General features: G+C 53.0%; 1 protein-coding gene across 6 annotated transcripts in view; it reads right to left on the bottom strand.

The window, feature by feature from the left end:
- Positions 1-888: 888 nt before the first annotated feature.
- The window catches only part of SPNS3 (SPNS lysolipid transporter 3, sphingosine-1-phosphate (putative)), a gene marked incomplete at its 3' end in the record, with an annotated part of 42,153 nt that continues 20,099 nt past the window's right edge, over positions 889-22,942 (bottom strand). For 2 of the 6 annotated variants that reach the window (XM_080679869.1, XM_080679866.1), the window contains 4 exons: positions 8,142-8,207; positions 2,522-2,620; positions 2,219-2,390; positions 890-1,280 (listed from right to left, as the gene is read on the bottom strand). In XM_080679869.1, coding sequence (XP_080535995.1) covers positions 1,207-1,280; positions 2,219-2,390; positions 2,522-2,620; positions 8,142-8,207 — 411 coding nt within the window. Of the gene's footprint in view, positions 1,281-2,114; positions 2,391-2,521; positions 2,621-8,141; positions 8,208-22,942 lie in introns of those variants that run through there. The other 4 variants (XM_080679865.1, XM_080679868.1, XM_080679867.1 and 1 more) reach the window with 4 other exon arrangements.

Here is a 22,942-nt window from a genome sequence, read left to right as displayed (position 1 = left end):
TATCACGGGACAGCTCCCCCCATTTCACGAGCTCCAAGTGTCAAATCCTAGGTTGAGGGGCTGGTCAGCCTGGCGTGGCCTCTCCTGCGGGAGAGCTGGGCCTGGAGAACAGGCGTGGGCTGAGCGAGAGTCTAGCTCCTGGAACTTGTCCCATCCACCAATGAGCACAGGGAGGGCACACAGGGGGCAGGGATGGAGCGAGCAAGGGCCAGGAGGTGAGCATAGGGCTGGGTCACTGCTCTGCCCACAGCTGCTGGGAGACAGGCACAGCCTGGCACAGTGACGGGGGCGATCAGCAAGGAAACAAGTGTTCGCCTGGCCGGGCACCAGGGGAGGGGGAGAGGAGCTCATGCTCACAGGCGGAATGAACATGCCGCCCGCCTGGAAGCTGCTGATCTCCTGCAGGGCCCGCTGTGCCCAGCTGCTCGGAGCCCAGTGGGAGTCCCGCAGAGCCAGCCCTCCCCGTGGGCTGTGCTAGGGTCAGGGCGTGGGGACGGGGTGGGGGCCAGTGTGCAGAGCAAGGCACAGCCAGGAGGACTCCTGCTCAGCCCTGTGAGGCCCTGGTCTGCGCAGGCGTGGGCACTCCTCCATGTAGCTCCCTGGAACTTGAAGCCGCACACCCACACCCGCACCCTAGCAGAAACCTATCTCCAAGACTACGGATTCGGCCCCCACCTTTTGTTCAGAGGTTGAATTCACGGAGAGGGGTGTCCTGTGCCCTCCTGACCCTGCAGAGTGAGGACACTGAGTCACAGTGGGAAGTCCAGGGTGGAGAGGCCTAGAGACCCATCTGAGCGGCTCCCTCTGTTTTCCCACCTCTTCCTTTCCTGCTCCCACTCCCAGCAGAGGCACGGCGAGACTATAAATAACATAATGGCCCAAAGGCCTGCAATCCATGGGCTTTGTACTGGCCATACTTTAATCAAGGCCTCCTGACAGACAGGCTGAGGACCCCAGGCTAGAGCAGCCCTGTGCTGGGGGCAGGCGCAGGCCCAGGCCTCCCACGGAGGGTGCTGATAGCTCAATTCCCAGCCCCGCCACAGGCACTGCCAGCTCTCTAGCTGGGAGCAAAGACATGGCAGGTGCAGCTTGGCCATAGTCCTGGAGCCACAGCCAAGGGTGAGCAGAGGCACTGACACTGTGGAGACCAACAGCAGGGTTGCAGACAGGGTGGGTGGGACTCCTCGCTTCGGGACGGGGGACGCCTCAGGAGTCCTCTGTGGAAGCGTCTGTGCCAGGAAGCAGGCGTTGGCACTCCTTATCCTTGCCGCCCGGGGTCCCTGTGTGAGGAAAAGCTCAGCCAACCCCAAAGGAGGCAAAAGGAGCGTTGGGACCAGGCCTGGGCAGTCTGTCAGGAAATCCTCTAGCTTCCATTTTCAAAACAAATTCCAAATCCGACCCCTTCTTCAACGCCGCCACCACCACGGTGCCAGCCCCGCTGCTCTCCCTTGAGGCTGTGGAGCCTCCTGTGGCCTCTCTGCAGCAATGCCAAGCCCCTACCGTCTGTTCTCAAACAGCAGCCAGAGTGATGCTTTCGCAGGATAAATCAGTTGCCTTAAGGCTCATCTGCTGGAAATCCCACAGGGCCCCCATCTCTCTCAGAGTTAAAGCCCCAGTTCCTACAAGGGCCCCTCAAAACACCCCATGCTCTGACCCCATTTCTGCCATCCTTATGCCTTTCCCCTCGCTCCTGCTCCAGCTACACTAGCCTCCTTGCCAGTCCTCAAACACATCAGGTACATCGCACCTCAGGGCCTTTGCACTAGCTGTTCCCTCTCCACAGACAGCTGCCTGGCTCATGCCCTCAACTCCAAATCTTTGCTCCAGTGTCACCTGTGCAGTGAGGACCTCCCTCACCATCCTTTTGAAAATTTTAAACTGTCCCTACCTGTTCCTCTCAACCCACTTTTCCTGCTTAATGTGTCTCCATAGCACTTATCACCTCAAACACACTCCATCTTTTGCTTTTTTTGTTTGTTTGTTTCATGAATCTCTGCCTTCTAGAGCATCAGCTCCATGAGAACTTGCACTTGGCATTCACTCGCCAGCATCTGCACCCTTGCCTGGCACATAGCAAGGGCATAATAACTATTTTTTAATGAATGAATGATGAATTAATGAACAAATAAACTGGTCAGGAGCTCAGGGGGTGGCTGGTGCTCCTTGCTCCTATGGGGTTCAGCCCTGAGCCTGGCATGGGTGTGAGGGGTGGAGGTACCTGATCCAGGCTGCTGGGCCTGTGCCTGGTCTTTCTCCAGATGCAGTGCAACCTGCAGGAAGCAGCCGCCCCCCAGGACGATGGCGAAAGCACAGCACAGGAAACTCTGCTGAAGGCTGAGGAAGCGCTGCAGGTAGGTGTCAGGGCGTCTGGCCCGCAGGACACTGGAGATCTGCAGAGAAGGGAGGCTGGGTCTGCAGGCCCACCAGGCCAGCTTGCAGGCCCTACCACATGCATTTCCAGACCTTCCCCACCTCACACACACTCAGGCCCTCCTGCAACCCAGCCACCCCCTGGCCTTACCAGTCCAATGAGATAGGGGCTGCTGGCATCTCCTAGGATGTGGCCCACTGTGATCTGAAGCGCCTCTGCTGTCCCCCGGCATTTGGGCAGCACCACTGACTGTAAAACACAGGAGCACCAGGGTAGCTCTCCAAGCGAGGGCAGGGAGTGGATGCCCCCTCATGCTCACCTCCTGCTTCTCTCCTGCCAATAACTGGAGGTGTGATAGGCTGGCCCAGGGAATACGACGAGAGGGAGTCAATGACCCCAGTGCCTGAAGCCCCACCACCAAATGGCAGGCCCCACCGAGGTTCAGGAAGACTCCCTGGTCTCCCAGGATGGGGCTGCCAAGGCCCCTGATGAAGCCACCCCTCTTGAAGGTTTGCTCTTAAACTAGCAGGGACAAGGCATGGCTGTGACAACAGAGGTGGGGTGGGGCCTTCCAGCTCAGGGTCCTGGGAAGCAGCAGTGCAGGCTGCCAGGGTGAAAGTGGGTACACTGCCAGGTGCAGGCATGGTGGGCGCCTGGGCAGGACAGAGAAAGGTCAGCTGGGCCTTTCTCTCAAGAAGTTCAAGCCCACCCTAGCTGGTTTGGTTCAGTGGATAGAGCATCGGCCTGGGGACTGAAGGGTCCCAAGTTGGATTCCAGTCAAGGGCACATGCCCAGGTTATAGGCTCAATCCTCAGTGGGGGGTGTGCAAGAGGCAGCCGATCAATGATTCTCTCTTATCATTGATGTTTCTATCTCTCTCTCTCACCCTCTCTCTTCCTCTCTGATATCAATAAAAATATTTTCAAAAAAGAAGAAGTTCAAGCCCCACTTGGCAGAGACCAACAGCAGCCTAGCTGGAGAGGCCCACACAACTCCACAGAAGAGGGTAGGGGGGTTAAGAATATGGATTCTGGAGTCAGAATGTCTGTGTGACTTTGGGAAAGTTGCTTTCTGTGCCTCAGTCTCCTCATCCCCAAACAGGGATAATAATAGTACCTCCACGGAGGGTTATGCTCTTAGCGTTCTTCATCTGGTACCTGGAGGTTTCTGTGGACATCAGATGGAAACAGCATCCTCTGACTGTGGGAGGCAGAATGCCTCCGGACATTGGAACATGCTGTGCCTTCTGCCTGGCCAGCCTTCCCTCTCTGGTCCAGCTGGGGGATGTATATAAATCCCTATTTGTCCTTTGGGACTGACCTTTGGGTCACCTCCTCTGTGAAGCCTTTCAGAGCTCAGGGACCTGCCCTGAGTTCCCACAGCCCTTGTGTGCACCCCTAACTGAATGCACATCCCCCACCACTGGGACGGTTCCTCCTTTGTCCACTGCCTCTTACCCCTACATTGTCTGGGCAGCAAAGCTCCGAATTTCTCTTGGGGTCCCTGGGGTACAGCAAGGCACCAGGCACAGAGGGGACTGCTAAATAAATCAAGTAGATCTGGAAACCGGTCCCAGGAAAAACCCTGCCTGGACCCACAGCTGTGGCAGGGGCCGGGGGGCGGGGGGAGTTCAAGCAGAAGCCACACGGTCCCCACGGAGCAGCCACCGGGGAGCTTCCCACTGCAGAGGCTTCTCCCTGAGATCTAGGTGTCCTAGAGCCCATCAGAGAGTACTAACAATGAGAATAATTACAAACATTTACTAAATGCTTCCTATGTGCATATTACTTATATGTGTGTGTACATATATGTATTTATATGTGAATATATATTTATATGTGTATATATATTTAAATATGTGTGTATTTATATATGTGTATATATACTTAAATATATGTGTGTGTGTGTGCGTGTATAGATAGATAGATAGATAGATAGATAGATAGATAGATAGATATACAGATATATACAAATGAATATGCATACTAGTATGTATATTCAACCCAGCCATGAGGGGGATATGATTATTATCCACATTTTCTCCGTGAGGAAACCTCCCACAGGAAGGGTGAGTAACTTGCAGGGCCACCCAGCCAGGAAACAGCAGGCCTGAGCTTCACTCCCAGGCCTTCTCCCTCCAGTACCTGGCCATTCAGCTGCTAGGAGCAAGGAGGAGTCTTTCCACGATATTTATGTGTTTGTTATAGAACATTTGGAAAACAGAGAGAAGGATAAAAAGGACAAGTTCATCCCTAGCCCTGCAAACAGGTAACTGGTAGAGACTGGGGAGGGGCATTCCAGGCCAGGGACAGTGTGAGCAAAGGGAGCAGGAAGCCAGGAACTGGGAGCCACAGGGGGTCTGGTGAGAGGGGCCTTGTGGGTGGGCAGGGCAGAGTAGTTGGAGTCACTCTTGTGGGTGGCCCGCTAGTCCTGGGGTCACTGGTGCTGAGCCACTCTTTCCAGGTGCTGAGAAAGCGGGGCCTCCCACCCATCACGGCAACCTGCCAACAGGCCTGAGGAGGAACTGACCACAGCGCTGCACCTTCCCCAAGCGCTTCCTTCTCACCCCATAATTATGTGATTACTCACTAGCAGTTCTGGGGAAAAGGGCAGGAATTCCTAGAGGCCAGGCCCTGAGTATCCAAAAAAGCCCATTTGGGGGCCAGGGCTGCGTGGACCCTCAGAGTAAGATCCAGGCAGGCTGCTCCCATCCTCCCCTCCCAGGAACCCCGGGCAGTGGCTAGAGAGGGAGGTCCCCTCCCAACACCCTGCCTGCTCTGGGCCCCCTTGTCTCCACGTGGCCAGAGGGCCAAGGCTGGACCCGCCAGATGCTGGGGAGCCCAGCTGGTAGAAGCGAGAGGCTTTTGGGTTCCCAAACACCCAGGCTCGCTCTATTCTGAGACAAATACACCTCTGTTTTTATTCCCCTCCTTAGAGGAGCAGTGCCTGCTCCTCTTTATAGCCCCGGGTATAACCAGCGCCAACCAAGGGCCCACAGAGATTCAGAGTGGCAACCACCAGGTGCAGACTCCCTGGCAGCCTGCCTCCCGCGCTCCCCACTCAGTCCTCACACTGGGACCCCCTGTGAGTGTGAGCAGACACCCCTGGGAGTGTGAGCAGACAGCTACCTGGAGGGCAGAAGGCAGAGCAGGGAGGTGCTGGGACCTGGTCAGCAGCACAGGAGGGTTACCCTGCAGGGGGTAGGAGGAATCTGCTGGGAGGTGGGAGACAAGTCCTGTGGCTAGATTTCAGACCCCAGAGGATGGACATGAGAGAGGGTGTGAGCTCCCCTTTGCCCTCCTCCCCAGGGCTGGGCTGGAGTAAGCTGACTCTGGGTCACCCCAAGTGGGGCCCAGACAGACAGGAGGGCTGGGAGGGAGCCGGAGCCCACCGGTAGATTCAGGAAAGCTGGGAGCTCAGCCTGGGAAGACACAATGTCAGCCTTCCAGGGAGCAGTGCCTTTGGGGACCCAGCTGGGCTAGGGGGAGCTTGTCGGAGTGGGTCTGAGGTGGGTCTTGACTGTGACGGAGCCAGATCCTTTTCATCAACAGGATGAGCCAGGACGGGGTCTTCCCAGGGCTCAGGGAGGGAGCGCCTTGTCAGAGAGACATGAACAAGGGCATGGACAGCACTAGTCAGGTTTTGCAGAGGGTTCACAGACTGAGGAGCTGCGTGCCAGACCAGTGGGCTCCAGGTGTGCTGCGAGGAACATCTATGTCAGGATCCCATGGAACGTCCATTAGAAATGCAGGTCCCTGGCCCCCTGTGCAGACCCACTGCATCGGAGCTGAATTTGCAACAAGCTCCCCAAACATGAATCATGAACTTCGAAAACCACTGGACCAGAGAGCCCTGAGGTCTCTTTCCCCAGGAGAATCCAGCCTCTCTTATTTGTGGATATGCGGACCAGAGAGCAGTGCTCCTGGGGCAGGACAGACATGGAGGCCACCTCCATGGAGCCCTCAGGAATCCACAGGATGCGGTAGCAGGGATTAGTTTACCTGTCCTTATAGCCTGGGGCCTCCTCACTCCCTGGGTCTTGCCCAATGAGACCACCTGTGCCTCAGGAGCAAGAGCCTGCGCACAGATGGGACCCTTCAGCCGTACCCATGTCCCCACACGCTCCCTGCCCCTGCCCTGATCCAGGCTCTTCCCGCAGCCCTCACCTACCCCTCCTTCTCCCCTCCCTGCTCCTGCCCCATCTCTGGAAAAGCAACACCAGCTTCCCAGGATCTTCTGCCAACTCAGCTGCCATCCTGTCTCTCCCCGGGCACAGCTTCCTGCGGGCTTGGTCTGCACTCCAGGTCTCCTTCACCTCCCACTCCTTCCTCGTCCTGCTCCCAGCTGGCATCTACTCCTCCTCTCCACACACCAGGTCCCCACAGCTGCCCCTCACCTGTGCTTGGCCAAGGCCACTTCCTCTCTGCCAGGGACCTGAGCTCCCAAGACTGCAAGCACTGGCCCAGCTCCCACTGACAAAGTGCCCAAAGACAGTCCTCGCTAAGGGGCTTCGGGAAGGTGGGGAAGCAGAAGAAGGGGTGATGGGCCTTGCTAAGCTTGGGGGCTGGAGGCCTCCGGGCCAGGGAAGGACCCCAGGGAGCACCCAGGTGTCTGGGCCATGGCCAGCCGGCCCCCTGGGTAGCTCCCCAGCAGAGCCAGACGGGTCCAACTATGGCTGAGCAGGCCCTAGCACTCCCTTTTCCCCAACCCCTACCCCCAGCACACACAGCCCTACGAAGGGCGCTTCCTGGCCAGGTTAATCATTCTTGTAAACACAGACACTGGGGGACATGGGCGCAGTCTTCACATATCTCTGGTGCTGTCGCGTGGAAAAGGGAGCAGCGCAGTGGGGGGCAGGCGAGGGCGCTGCGGGGGGCAGGTTGCAGCTCCCTCTGAACCGCCCGGGAGAACAGCTATGTGCGGTCAGGGGTAGCTCCCTCTGCCTGAAAGTAGGCAATTCCACAAAGAACACGTCTGCCAACACGTTCCTGCTTTCTCATTCACCTGCAGGGCTTTCCTGCAGGCTCCCTCGCGTACCGGGCCAGGCCTGTATGATTACCCCTTTTTACAGATAGGGGAACTAAGGCCCAAGGCCGTTCCCCGGCCACCCTATCCTCAGGACAGCTCTCAGCCAAGCTGCTCAGATCCCCTGTGCCCGGGGATGAGGGCTCTTGGTTATCCACAAGGGCACAGCCCTTCCCTGCATGTCTCTGAGAAGGAAGAAGGGAGACCGGGAAGAAGGAAGACTCTGCACCCAGCAGAGGGATGTGGTCAGGACAGCATCAGGCCTCATTACAGCCCCTGGCATGGGAGCTGTGGTGGCCCGGACCCGCCTGGGCTCAGTGGCCAAAGCCCTAAAGTCCAACATTCCCATCTACAAGCCCAGAGGGGAGGCCAAGGAGCCTGCTGGTTGGAAAGCAGTGTAGTCAAGAAAGAGACTGGGAGGAAGGGAGCTCTGGAGTCAAAAAGCCTGGGCTCCAGTTCTAGCCTAGTGCCTTGGCATGCTGTGTGTCCTTCATCCAGGCCCTGCCCTCTCTGAGCCTCCATTTGCTCATCTGCAAAATGGGGGTGATAGAGGAGACACTTAGGAGTGTCAGAGAAGCCCATGACCCAAGGAAACTATTCAGTGACTTCGGTCCCCTACCCCAGGGTCTTCCTCCCAACATCCAGGCCACCTAACAGCAGAGGTCCAGCCTGAGGTAGGCAGATTCCAGCTCCCCCTGCTCAAAAGGCCCCAAGACCAACCCCCCACTCTGACCCCCACACCTACCAGCAGGATATCAGCAACCACTGCCCAGTTGCAGGACAGAAGCAGCTCCCCAAGGGCCAGGAACACCTGTGGACAAAGGGCAGGCGGGTGAGGCCCCTGGACCTCAGTCACCTACCCCTCTGAGCAATGGCTCTTCCCGCTGTGGAGAGGGAGACTGAGGCTGCACAGAGGAAGGCCCATCAAGACTTATTGGGATGAGCTCAATCCCCAGTGTGGGGCGTGCAGGAGGCAGCCAATCGGTGATTCTCTCTCATCATTGATGTGTGTGTCTCTCTCTCCCTCTCCCTTCCTTCCTGAAATGAATAAAAATATATTAATTTTTTAAAAAAGACTTATTGGGATGGCTGAGTCTGGAACTATTTCCTATTCCGGCAGCCTCAAGGGTGGGTGGACATTCCCATGGGGCAGGCTGGCAGCCATGACCCAGAGGGGAGGCCAGGCCCCGGCCTGGGAACAGCACTCTCCCTCATGGGCAGCCCCTGGGTCCAGCACTTGAGGTCACCCCTAGGGCCCCTGCAGGAGGCAGCCAGGACTTCCAGGCCACCTTTAGAGACAGGACAACAGGCTGGGAGAGGGGGAAGCCCTTGCCTCCTCTCTGCTCCCCTAAGGCCTGTGTACACTGATGGGTGCCTATTGTGTGTCCCCACCTCCACCCCCACCCCAGTGTCTGCTGGCAATAGGAGGCCACCTCAGCCTGTCTATCCCAGCTCCCTAACCCCCTCCTCGTGCCAAAGGATTAGGACAATCCTCATTCCACTCACTCAAGAAGAGCTTAATGAGGCAGCAAGAAGGAGAAAAGAAGTTTTATTTCTCAGAGCTTCCAAGAGCTTATTGCTGGGGTGGAATTCGCCATTCCTGGAGTCACGGGGCTGTGCCCCGGGCAGCCCAGGCTCTGGCTTCCGGAGGCCTGTGAGCACCCAGGGCAGAGGAACCAAGGGCTCACTGCCTGCACACACACCTACTGTGTGCCAGGCATGGTCAATCTGGTCACTTATCTAACCTCGCAGCCACCTCATAAGCTAGATATCATTACACCTATTTCACAGGTGAGGAGGCTCAAGCCCAAGGTCACACAGCAAAACCCTTTAAGGCAAGCCCCTCACCCCTGTGGCTGGCCCTGTGCAAGGTGAGAGACAGGAAGCTGGGGGGCGGGGAGGGAGGCTCCACAGAGGCCTCAGCAGCCACAGTGCCCAGCAAAGTTGGCAGGAGAAAAGCAGAGGAAAGCCCAGGACAGCAGTGCCCCGGGTGGAGGTGGCGCTGAGCAAAGCCCTGGAGGGTGGGCAGGATCGGGGTGGGCTGAGAAGAGCCCCAAGGCCAGGAGGCAGAGAACCCACTGGAGCAGAGGTAGAGAGGCCGGCATGCACGCGCCGGGCTGGGCAGGCAGGAGTATGGCCCAGTGTAGGGAGAGGGCAGAACCCACCGAGGAGGGAGAGCAGCTATGTGTGTTCTCTCGTCTAACCAGGCCCTGGTCCTCTGCACCCAAACTCGGGAACCCTGAGGGCAGGGTGGGTCTCCCTCTGGGCCTAGGCAGAGGGCTGGGCACCCACAGGGTGGGGGGCAGACCTGCTGGCAGGCAGGTCTCAGGCGAGGCCCAGGCAGGCCGCAGACCCGCATTCCAGCCTGACAGGATTTGTCCCCCCAGCCTCCTGAGGCCACATGAAAGCCTGGGCTGGGCTCACAGCCACCTCCCCTCACATTCCAGCTGCTCCACCTGGACCGCCACCTCCAGCTTGTGGCGGGCACCCGCCCTGGCACCACGCACTCTGCCTCTCCCGGCCCCCTCATAGCCACAGGACATGCTGAAATACACCTTTTCCTTCCTCCAGCTGGGGCAGGGTGGGGCCCGATCCCAGAATAGAGCAGATCAGAGGGAGGCTGCAGCCACAATGGGCCATTCAGGCTGAGCGCCACCTCCGAAGATGCCAGGTTTCCTGACACACCTGGAAACCGGCCCCAAGCCACCAAATCCTCTCTCCACACAGCGGCTGGAGGGGCCAAAGGCCTGGCGGAGAAGCCGCCTCCCAATCCCACAATTACAGTCTCCTGAGACAGCTGCTCAAGGAAGGGCCCTCCAACAAAGGGGTGTGTCCTCCCCGTGGATGGGCCAGCCCCACCCTGCCAGGCTGGGCTACCCTGGGAGGGCACCCTCTGGCCTAACCAGACAACAATCGGGTGGCCCAGACACTCTGCCAGGCGCCTCCGGCCTGTGCTTCTAAAGCTGGGACCCTCGCCGGGCACTGCGCGTGTTCCCACAGGCTGCGTGCAACTTGGGTCTGAGAGCTCAGTGGCTCCCCTCTCCAGTTCAGACTCTGGTTCCTCAATTAAAACTGAGAAAGGGCTGTGGCTTGAAATACAGTCGCCGTGAACAATGTAGCCGACTGTCTGAAGCTACTCCTATGTGATTGCCTCAGCCCTACAGGCTGGCACCCCCTGGACACCCTCTCCAGGGTGGCCACAGGCTCCTCTCACTGACCAGGTCCCCAAACGTGTTGTTTCCTGCTGTGCCCCCACATCGCTGTCCTCACTGGATGAGCCAGCCAGGACATAGGCCCCAGACAGATGGCCGCCAGCGAGCCTCAAAGCTGCTCTCTGGGAAAGCCTGTTGTACCCCATCACTCAGGCCACACACAGAGAGTGGGAGGGGGGGCTCCCACATGCACTGCTCACCCTCACAGCCCTCCAGTCACTGAGTCCTGTCCATTCTGCATCCTAAACATCCCTCCAATCACCCATCCCTCCTGCCACTGCTGCTGTCCCAGTCCAGGCCTCCCTCTCCCTCCTCCTTACCAGTTTCCCAGGCCCCACACCCCCGCCCCAGCGCTGGAGGGGACTTCCAAAAGGGAAATCGGATTCTGCCCTTGTCCCCTCATCGCCTGAGCTTGCTCCCCTGCACCCTGACTGAGTCCCCCTGGGCGACAGGGCCTGGGAACGCTGCCTGGAGCTTGAGAACCGTGTTGCCCCTCAGCCTCTGGCCTTTCCCATTTCAGACTCAAGAGGATTCCCCCTTGATTACTCGCCCTGGCCTTAATCACCCCAACCACAGAGGCGGGCACACACACACACACACACTGTGATGCAGGCACCCAAGCACGCACAGACACGTGCGTATGCAAGACCTCACACACATGTACACAAGCTTCAGCACACGTGCACAATCTCACATATGCACATATACATGGACACATAACCTGGGACACACACAAAACTCATGTATCTCAAGTACACACATGTGCAGGTAACATGAATGACATTAAAACTCTGGTGGCTAAAGCACCAACCGAGTAGACGGTGGCTGTAAACACTGGTACATGCTCACTTGGTGAAAACAGCCCAGCATGTGTGTGTGCATGCTTGTGGTCTCATAACATGGACAGCACACACAATCACATGTGCACACACACGCATGCATGTACACAAACATGCTCGTGCCCTCACACTCATGCACACAGACATGCATACACTCACACCTTCACTCACACACACACACACACACACACACACACACACACACACACACCTCCCCCGGGCGCACCTGCACGCACAGGGAGGCAGGGGAGGGAGCCGGAGGAAAGAGGAAGCCCCTGCCCAGAGAAGGCTCAGTCCCTATGGGGTGGTGGGCAGTGTCTTCACCTTGGCCCACCTAAGTCTTCCAATTGGGCAGTATCTGACCTCTGACCTGCAAAGAACAGATTCTAGGCCCCGCCAGGAAGGGAGACGGCAGACATCCTCCATGGGCCTGTGGAGACGGGGACAGAGCTAAGACCCGATCCTCTCCGTTCATGGATCAGCTCCTCTCCCCGTGTGGCTGGCCCAGTCAGGACACAGGCCCCAGGCACAGACTGGCTGCCAGCAAGCTGCCGTGCTGGCTGGCACACTTCGCCCCTGGGCCTGCCAATCTGTAATTGCAGGGACTGGCTTCAGGGCACAAGGGCACCACCTGTTTCCCAGGGACCAGCAGCAGCCCACAGCCTGATAGGCAGGCAGGTGGGGCGTGAGACTGTGGGCTCTCCAGGTGGGCTCTGCTGACCATCCAAGAAGAGACACCTGCTAGATCTTGGCAGGGAAGTGGGGCCTTCGGAGGAAGGGCCAGTGGGTCTCTACAGTCCCTCTGGGGAAGCCCCTGGCAGGTCTGGTTACTCCAGCCCAAGATGCAAGAGAAAAGGGGCTTATTCACGAAGCCCTGCTAAGCTTGAGCACCTGCATGGCCCACCTATCTGCCCCCACCACCACGGGCCAGAGAGAAAAATCCTTTAGCTGACCCTGACTATGGCTGTGGTGGGCACTCGTCCTGGCACATCTCCACCAACCACTTCACAAGTCTCCCTTGTGGGCACAAGTCTCCCCCGTGGGCATCCCTGGCCCTTGCTCAGGAGTCCTCAAAGCTCAGAAGGACAGAATTCCCTTCTGGATGGAAAGGCCTCGGCACTGCCAAGCTGGCTCTGTCCTGGGTGGTGGTGGACACATCCCTCCTTGGGCAAGTAGGGAACTCAGAGCCATGATCTAGTTTGGGCTAGAAGGGGCCTCAAAGGTCATCTGGGGCAGCTCCTGTGTGAAGATGGAAGGCTGAAATTGCAACACGGACTTCCCTTCCCCCGAAAGGAAAAAATAGTAACTCAGAAAAATGTTGTTTTTCACCAAAGAACAAAACTTCATGAGACAAACATTAAGTATTGGCAGACAAGGGGAAAAATAAGCACAATTCTGAACTGGAGTAGAGCGTAGAGTTCTCCAAAATCCCCTTATGGGAGGGAAATAACGGAAGGATCCTAAGTCCCCGCTCTTGGCTGAGAACCAGGGGCAAAAGCTGCTGCAGCAGGGGCGGGGGGGTGTGTGGGGGGGGGGGAGATGGGTAAAAGTGGAGAAAGTGAACAATGGCTCCAGTTACTGACTCCACTCAAGGCCAGAGCACAGCCCCCATCCCAGAAGGGGACGCACCCAGCAATTAGGTAGAATATGGTAGAGCATTTCCTAAATCCCAGAGGAGAGAGCAGGGAGCCCAGGTGTTGGAACAAAGACTCCTCAGGCCTCACCTGAGCCCTACAATTCCCTCAGGCGACAGAAAGCCTAATGCTTAACGCCAACTGCCAACTGCGCTCCTTTGGAGAAGAGAATGTCACAGAGAAGGCTGGAAGGCAGTCAAGACCAAAGTCGCCCACAGGCTGTCAAAGCAAATTCAGTATCTGAGCAGAGTTGCCCAGACGCAAGCTAGGGGAGAACACTCAGCAGACAGAGAGAGAGTAGAAGAAAGAAAAGGAAAGGAAAAGAAATGAAAGGGAGGGAGCGGAGGGAGGGGAAGGGGGAAGGGAAAGGAAGGGAAGGGAAAGGAAGGGAAGGGAAGGGAAGGGAAGGGAAGGGAAGGGAAGGGAAGGGAAGGGAAGGGAAGGGAAGGGAAGGGAAGGGAAGGGAGAGAGAAAGGGGGGGGGGAGAGAAAAAAAGAATCCAACCTAGAAGACAGATATATAAGAAGGAGCAGAAGAAAATTCCTTATAATTGCTTCAGACTAGATTGAATGTTTATTCAATCAAGAAAGAGCTCAAAGATGAAACGAACCCCATAGGATGAGATATAAGACCTAAGGAAATAAATGGGGGGGGGGGCATGCTGCAAAACAGAAAACAACATTATTACAGAAGAACCACATTATAAACAGCTAGAAACAGAATAGGCATTAACAAAAGACTTATTGATATAAAGAAAAGGCTTGATATAATCTCACTGACTAGTGATTTTTTTAAAACACCAAGAGAAGGAAACATGAGAGAGAAGTAAATGATATGGAAGACAAATGAAGGTGCTCAGGGCTGGGAATGGAGCAAACAAGCACCCAAGGCACCGGATTTAAGGAGCTGCTTCCTCTCAGGTGGCACACGGGCAGGGTCAATACCTGAGAGGGAGCGCCTCCTGAAATTATGTGTCCTCAATGCCTTGCTTGCCTCACCCTAGGCCCAGCCCTGGAGATGACACAACCCACGTAAAAACAAACAAACAAACATAAGAACTATTCAAAGAGCTGAAATGGGAAGGAGGATACTCCACACTGATTCAGATAAGAACATTATTAGGCCCGGCTGGGCATGGCTCAGTGGTTGAGCAGCAACCTATGAGCCAGGAGGTCACAGTGCGACTCCCAGTCATGGCACATGCCCGGGTTGCTGGCTCAATCCCCAGTGGGGGGGGGGGGGGGAGATAGGGAGGGGTGCAGGAGGCAGGCGATCAATGATTCTGTCTCATCGTTGATGTTTCTCTCTCTCTCTCTCTCTGAAATCAATAAAAACATATTTTTAAAAAAGGAGAAGATTAATGTTATTGAGAAGAGATTTCGTTATGCTATAGGATATTTACCACTGAGACATAGCCTAGCCATGGTAAGCATCTTCCAACATGATTCCCGAGATGCCTCTTGTTTTCTCTCCCTTGCCTTGACTGCAACCTGTAAGAGACCGTGAACCAGAGGGCCCAGCTAGGCTGTGCCTGGATTCCTGACCCACAGAAACAGAGAGGTAATAAATGCGTGTTGTCTTCCATGGCTAAGTTTTGGGGTGATTTGTCCCACAGCAAGAGATAACTAATATCCTAGCTAAGCTATTGAATTTCAGGAATGAATAATAGAGTCTTCAGATATCCAGATGGAAAAAGTGACTCAACATTAAGGATTTTTTAAAAATCAGGCTAACTTCATTCTCCATAGCAACATTTGATGCCAAAAGACAGCAGAGCAAATGTTTGCAAAGGAATGAGGGAAAGAAAATGTGAGCCAGGAGTGTATACGCACTTAGATGTTGTCGAAGAGGAGAAGACGATCTCAAACATGAATTCACCAAAGGAATACAATCTCTCTAGCCTTTCTGGGGGGACATGGGAAGAGGGGGAATGAATAAAACTACTTAACCCCAAAAATCTACTCGGTTAGGAGAAGCAAAATAAAGAACTCAGGAATGGAGGATCTATGTAAAGGGACTGATAGTGAGCATTGCATCTATTTAAATCTGGGGCTGCTGTCAAACAACCAGAAGGATTATGCTTAGAGAACAAACTGTGGGTGTTATACATCTAGAAAAGTAAAACTAATAATATAACTAACAAAAATCAGGAGGCTGGGTCCTGGCCGGCATTGCTCAGGGGTTAGAACATCTGCCTACGCAACTGAGGGGGAGGTCGAGTGTTCAATTTAGGGTCTGGGTTGTAGGTTCAATCCCCGGCCAGGTCAGGGTGTGTGTAGGAGGCACTAGACGTCTCTCTCACATCGATGTTTCTCTCTCTGCCTCCCCCTCCGTACCTCCCTGTCACTCAATCTAAAAATCAATGGAAAAAATATCCTGGGGTGAGGATTAACAAAAAATAAATGAATAAATAAATCTGCGTGACATGTATAGCCTGTCAGTCACCTAATTACATAACAAAAGTGGAAGCAAATAGGCCAAGATGTTGAGAGTTGCTAATTCTGAAAGATGAGGATATGGATAAAATTGCCCTTTTCTGCTTTTGCTTTTGTGTGTGTTTTTTTAATTTCTCTCAGTTAAAAACGTAAAGGTCCTTGGATGCCGAACGGTAGACTGAATTGTTGGTCTCAACGCTTGATGCCTCCACAGCCTTGACATGTAGAGTGCCCTGAAGCTTAATCCCTGGTCCTCTTCTCTGGCCATGCTCCCTCCCTGGATGATCTCATTCAACCTCGTGGCTTTAAATAACCAGTCTAGACCTCTCTCCTGAACTCCAGACTCATATATATCTAACTGCCTCTTAACATTTCCAGTTGACTGCCCTAAGAGGCATCTTAAATTTAACATGTCTAAAACTGAATTCCTAATTTCACCCCCTCTGAAACAAAAACAAAACAAACTGCATCTCCCTCAGTTTTCTCCATCCCAGTCAATGCCAAGTCCATACTTCCGATTGCTCGGGCCAAAACCCCTGGAGTGGCCCTCGACTCCTCCCTCTCACTCCCACTCCACACCCAACCTGTCAGGAAATCCTGTTGATTCCACCTCAGGATATACCAGAATCTGACCACTTCTCCACACCTCCTCCATAACGGCCCTGGTCCCAGCCACAAGCCTCCCTTGCCTGTATTATTGGAAGGCCTCCTGATTCTTTTCCCTGTTTCTGTCTTTGTCTTCTTTCATTCTATTGTCAGCACAGGAGCCAGAGAGACCCTGTTAAACCACATGGTACATCTTACAAAATGACCCCCAATTAATCATGCTTCTTGGTCATACTCTTGCATAGCGCCCTCCCGTGGTGAAATTGGGCTGGCCTTTCACCTTGCTTTGACTAATAAATAGCAGAAGTGATGCTGAGCTGTTCCTGGCCTAGGCCTTAAGGGGCTTTGCATCTTTCACTTGTGCTTTCTTGGAATGCTGGCCTGGGACCGCCATGTAAGGAGCCGGTCTTCCCGAGTGGAGGACAAGAGGCCACGTGGAGGATCGGACAGCCAGACCTGAGTGAGGCCAGCTTGCACATGCCAGCCCAGCCCATCCTCCGGGTGAAGGGAGCCACTGGAGTGAGCACCAGCAGAGAAACTGTCCAGCCAATCCACAGAATCACAGGAAATAATAAATCATTGTTTTAAGCCACTAAGTTTGGGGCGATTTGTTATACAGCAACAGATCACTGGTACACCCATAAATCTGATCGTTTCATCTGTGCTAGACATCCTCTAATGGCTTCCCGTTTCACTTAAACTTGAAGCCAAAGGGCTCTACGCAACCGGCATCCCCGCTGCCATTACCTCTGACCTCACGTCCCCTGCTCTTCCCTGGCTCGCCCCATTCCAACCACATTTCCTCATACACACCAGCCATGCTTTCCCCTTCATGGCCTTGGCACTTGCTGTTCCCTTTGTGTGGAATGCTCTTCCCCACTCCACCCCATGTTCGCTCGGCCCCTCCCTCATTGTTTCAAGTGACTACGGAAGTGTCACCATCTCAGTGAGGCCTCTCTGACCACTTTGCACTGCCCCTGTACCTCTTCTGGTGCCCTTTCCCTGCTCTGTTATTGTCCACAGAGCTCATCCCCATCGAACATGCCATTTATTTTGCATGTTTATTTCATTACACACATATTTTTGCCTGTTTTGTTCAATGTTGTATCCCCAAAACGGAAACAGAGCCTGGCGCACAGGAGGTGCTTGGGAAATACTTGGTAAGTAAGTGAACATTGCAGCTCCTCCAGCCATCTCACCATGGCCTTGGCTCTGCCCCTCCAGGGCCCTGCTCCCTCAGCCCAGGGTGCCCAGTGGGGGTTGAGTGTGAAGACTGAACCCTAAGGCTTCTCACCTATGAGACCAAAAGAGCAGCATGGAATTAGACACCTGCCCAGGGAGGGGCTGGCCCACATTTGGGGGGCCTCAGGGCCATGTGCCCAGACACCATTTCCCACAATGCAGGACCCAGACCACAGTGGAGGAGGAGCCCTTGGGGCACTGTGGCAGATTGTATTTACCCCAAACACCCACTGTCATATTTCCAAATGCTCTTTAAGATCACTGTCATTCTCCTCAAAAGACTGAATCTATATTCTCTCCCCTGAAATCCACGTGAGAAGTTGTGGCTCCAGCAAAGAACTGAATGCCTTGAAAGTGACACTATGTAACTTTCAAGGGCAGGTCATGAAAAGCAATATGGCTTCAACTGGCTCTGGCTCTCAGGATGCTGGTCCTTGGAACCCGGCCACAATGTGCTGAGGAAGCCCAGGCCACATGGAAAGGCCACGGGCAGGTGTTCCAGCCAATAGTTCCAGCTGCGGCCTCAGCCGATAGTCAGCATCAGGGCTCTATGCAACTATCAGGGCCCTTGCTGATCCAGTCCCCAACCCCATCCTGCCTACTTAACCCCCAGTGGAAAAAAGGTAAATGATCCACATACCCCAACTTTGTCCAAACTGCAAATTTGTGAGCAAATGTGTTTGGGCTGTTTTAAGTTACCAAGTTTTATGAGATAGCCATAGTTACTAGAACAAGCACAAAAGTTCATTTAGCTCCCTAAGGAAACCAAGAGGTAAGTACTAGTACTCCCATTTTACAGCTGAGAAAATGGAGGCACAGCAGGGCCAAGATCTTGCCCTAGTTCACAGAGCTAGTAAATGAAGAAGCAGGAATGACATCCAGGTCTTGCAGACATCTCAATGCATGCTCATTCCCATCCCCCCACTCCTGCCCTCCCATCTGGACCATAAAGCCCACCCTTGGGGGTTGCTAGCATTCAGCCATGTCCTCCAGCAACCAGGCCAGCGACAGTGGAGCCTGGCATGGGGCTCAGTCCCTCCTCTGAGTACAAACCCCTTCTCCTCTGAAGGGCAGCTGCTTTGGGAAAAAGGCCAAAGAAGAAGGTGTGAGCCAAGACCTGCTGTGCATGTCTGGATCCCAATTAACAGCCAAAAAAGTCTACTTTCCATGCCAAGGGGACTGGAAGGAGGGAAGAGATGGAAACCCCTGTGCCGGCAGGTGGGCCACTGGGCGTGAGCTCCCCCAGGGAAGGCCCAGACCAGACCAGACCAGACTTTACAAGCTCAGGAAACCTCATTGCCATGAAACATACAGCATGATTTGGCCCCTACTTCAGGAAATTTAGGGGCAGACACGTGATGCAGCTACAGCCACAAAAGCAATGGAAGAAAAACTATACTCAGCTGCAAACACACATGTGCACACTCACATATGCACATGTGTCCCACACAATTATCTGCATGCCCTGACACATGTACGTGCACACACATGCACAAACATATATACAAAACAGCACACATGGACTCACTCATACACACCGTGTACATATAGAATAAATATACATTTACATGCAATACCCATGAAGTATGACTATACAGGTACACAGAAGTTGAACACACCAGAGCACACATCAGCACTCATATTCACAGACCTAACTATATTCACACTTAGATGCATACACACACTAACACACATGCCCAATTTCCCATGGGCTCTTCCCAAGCAGATCTCGGGGCCCATCCGTTTTCTGAGGACTTGCAGAGATAGTGCAAGAACTTTGGTTCCTGGAATCTGAGGACAAGGGATAGGTGGATGGAGCAAAGAGGTTCAAGTGACCCTTCCTATTATGAAGTTCAACATCAGCCAATTCCTTAGCCCCTTTAGATGCCTTTCTGATGTTGATCCTCATAGGTTCTTCAAATCTAATGACATCCGTCATGGTGGGCTGCAGCCAGTTCCACCCATTGAAGTTTTAGGGGTGATGTCATGTCCCTTGGACTCTAGACTCCTGTATCCAACTCTCCACTATACCTCCACTTGGATGTTGACCTCCCACCACAAACTGAGAATATACGAAACCATGCTGTTCCTGCCCTTTACTATCTCCGTTAATGGTATCTCCTTTCTCCCACTTGCGCAGGCCAATATTTTATTTTTATTTTTTTTTTAATATATTGTTATTGATTTTTTACAGAGAGGAAGGGAGAGGGATAGAGAGTTAGAAATATCGATGAGAGAGGAACATCGATCAGCTGCCTCCTACACACCCCCCACTGGGGATGTGCCCGCAACCAAGGTACATGCCCTTGACCGGAATCGAACCTGGGACCCTTCAGTCCGCAGGCCGACGCTCTATCCACTAAGCCAAACCAGTCAGAGCTCAGGCCAATATTTTAGAACTCACCTTTGACTCTTCTTTCTTTTACACACCACATTGAGTCCATCAGGAAATTCTGATAGCTCTGCCTTCAAAAAATATCTGTAATCCAACCACTTCTCACCATCTGCACTGCTTCCACACTGGCCAAGCCCCATAACTTCTCACCTGGATTATGGCAGTAGTCTAACTCTTCTCTCTGTTTCCCCCAAGTCTATTCTCCACTGAGAAACCAGTGATTCTATTAGACACAAGCCAATAATAGAAAAACAACAGAGAATCAATAAAACCAAAAGTTGGCGGCAAAACTGACAAATCTTTAGTCGACCTGGCCAAGAAAAAATAAGTGAAAACTCAAATTACTAAAATCAAGAACAAAAGAGGGACCGCTACTGCTGACCTTACAGAAATGTAAAGGATTGTAAGGGAATACTATGAACAAGTATATGCCACAAATTAGATAATCTAAGTGAAATGTACAAATTTCTGGAAAGACCCAAACTACCAAAACTGACTTAAAAAGAAATAAAAAGTCTTAATTGACCTGTAACAAATAAATATTTAGTCAGTAATCAAAAACTTCTCACAAACAAAAGCCCAGAACCAGATGGCATCACTGATGGACTCTAACAAACATCTAAAGATGGATTAACACAAGCCCTTCACAAACCCTTCCAAAAAAATAGAAGAGGAGGAAACACTTGTCAGCTCATTCAAGGATGCCATTACCAAGAAAACTACAGACCAATATTACTAATGAATATACTAGATACTAGCAAGCCGAATTCAGCATCACGTAAGAATGATTTATACAGTTGTCCTCGGCATCAGAGGGGGATTGGTTCCAGGGCCCCTAAGAATCCACCAGAATCCATGAATGCTCAAGTTCCTTATATAAAATGGTGTAGTAGCCTAGCCGGTTTGGCTCAGTGGATAGAGCATCGGCCTGCGGACTGAAAGGTCCTGGGTTCGATTCTAGTCAAGGGCACATGCCCGGATTGCAGGCTCACTCCCCAGTAGGGGGTGTGCAGGAGGCAGCTGATAAAGAATTCTCTCTCATCATTGATGTTTCTATCTCTCTCTCCCTCTCCTCTCCTCTCTGAAATCAATTAAATATATATATATATTTTAATTAAAATAAAAATAATAAAATGGTGCAGTATTTGGATATGACCTAGATGCATTCTCCTGTATACTTTAAATCATCTCTAGAGTACTTATAATACCCAACACAATGGAAATGCTATGTAAATAATGGTTATAGATTATTGTTTAGGGAATGATGACCAAAAAAAAAAAAGGCCTGTATATTTTAGCATAGACACAACCACTGTAGGCTTAACATAGTACATGTCAGCAACAACATAATTTCCTTTTTTTCCAGTTATTTTCTATCCGAGATTGGTTGATTCATGGATGTAGAACCCATGGCTATGGAGGGCCGACGGCACACCATGGCCAAGACACGATTTATCCCAGGAATGCAAGGTTGGCTACACACAACTATCAATCAATGTAATACACCATATCAATGGAATAAAGGACAAACAACACAATCATCTCAATTAATGCAGAAGACACATGCCAGATCTCCCACTCCTCAACACAAAACCCTGTCTCACTCTCAGTAAAAGCTAATCCCACCTAGTACCCATGAGGCCCTATATAATCCGGCCCCATCAACTTTTTGTCCTCTTCTCCCTCTCTCCACACTAACCACAGTGTCCTTGCTGCTCCTTGAATCCACCAGGTACACTCCTGCCTCAGGGTTTTTACAGTTCCTGTTTCCTCTGCCTGGAAAATTGTTCCCCTAAATAGCCACACAATCCACCCCTTCACCTCCTATAGGTCTTTACGCAACAACCACCTTCTCAGGGAGGCTTCTCTGGTTATACTACATAAAACTGCAGCCCTTGTCCTGGCCAGTGTAGTTCAATTGATCGAGAGTTGTCCCATGCACCAAGAGGTCCCTGGTTCAATTCCCAGTCAGGGCACATGCCCAGCTTGTGGGCTCCATCTCCAGTAGGGGGCATGCAGGAGGCAGCCCATTGATGTCTCCCTCTCCCTCTCACTCCTTCTCTCTCTAAAAAAAATCAATAAAAATGTATTTTTTTAAATGTGCAGCCCTCTCCCCACAAACCCACACACTCCCTATCTCCCTTCTCCTCGATGTATTCTAAGCATTTATGATCATCCGGAACATTGTGAACTTTACTTATGTATCTTGCCTGTTGTCTATCTCACCCAACTAGAAGTTAAGCTCCCTAAGGACATAGATATTTTAGTCTGTTTTATCCAGTGTTACATCCATAGCATTTAAACCAGCATGCCACTTTATAGGCACTCAATAAATATGTGTTGGATAAATAAACGATAGTAAATAGCTAGTCACTCAACCATTCACTGAGCAAGCAGTGACTACCCCACCCATCCCAAGATGCCTGACATTATGTTTCAGGCTGGAGTACTGAGAAAGATCAAAGCCACCCTGGGCCGTGCTGAGAGAGGGTGAAAGTATAAATGACCATGGACCAAGGAAGGCAATGCTGAGGAGCATCGAGGATGGGGAGAGGGTAAGGCCTACCAATCAGGGAAGGCTCCATGCAGAGATGGTGCTCAAGCTGGTCCTTGAAGGTCCAGAGTGATTCGGGCATATGGGAAAGGGGTGGGGCAACAGAGGGAGGCCCCAGATGTGGGAAGCCTGGGGCATGCCCTGGAAATCGAGAAGGGACCTGCATGGCCGGACTGCATGGGAATAAGGCTACTAAGATTGTCAGGAGAGTCTGTGAGGGGCTTTGAACCCCAGGATGAAGAGAGGCACCAGGGAGCCATGCAAGGCTTCAGAGCAGGGAATGTCCATGGTGCCACTCTGGCAGAGCGGGAAGAACAGATCGTGGTGGGTGGGCAGGAAGGTGGCTCCCAGAACAGTCTTGGAGAAAGACAGTAAGATATGATCCAGGAAAGGACAGAAGGGCCCGAGAGAAGTGAGTAGGTTGGCAGTATTAGGATTTTATAACCATTTTGGGGGGAAGGAGCTGGAGCCTAAATCTCAAGTCAGAACATTCAGGTGGACTTCAGAGGTACAACAGGACCGTGGCGGTGGGGGTCTGTCGGGAGGTCCAGAAGAAGGGCACCGCTTCTGCGAGGCTGGAGTTCTGGCGGTGGAGGCTCAGCACCTCTGGGCATCGTGCCAGGGCCAAA

The sequence above is a fragment of the Plecotus auritus genome (genome assembly GCF_963455305.1).
Source record: "Plecotus auritus genome assembly, chromosome: 7".
In the NCBI taxonomy this organism is placed as follows: Eukaryota; Metazoa; Chordata; class Mammalia; order Chiroptera; family Vespertilionidae; genus Plecotus; species Plecotus auritus.
The sequence above is the reverse complement of the archived record's forward strand: the minus strand, read 5'-3'. Positions and strand labels throughout refer to the sequence as shown.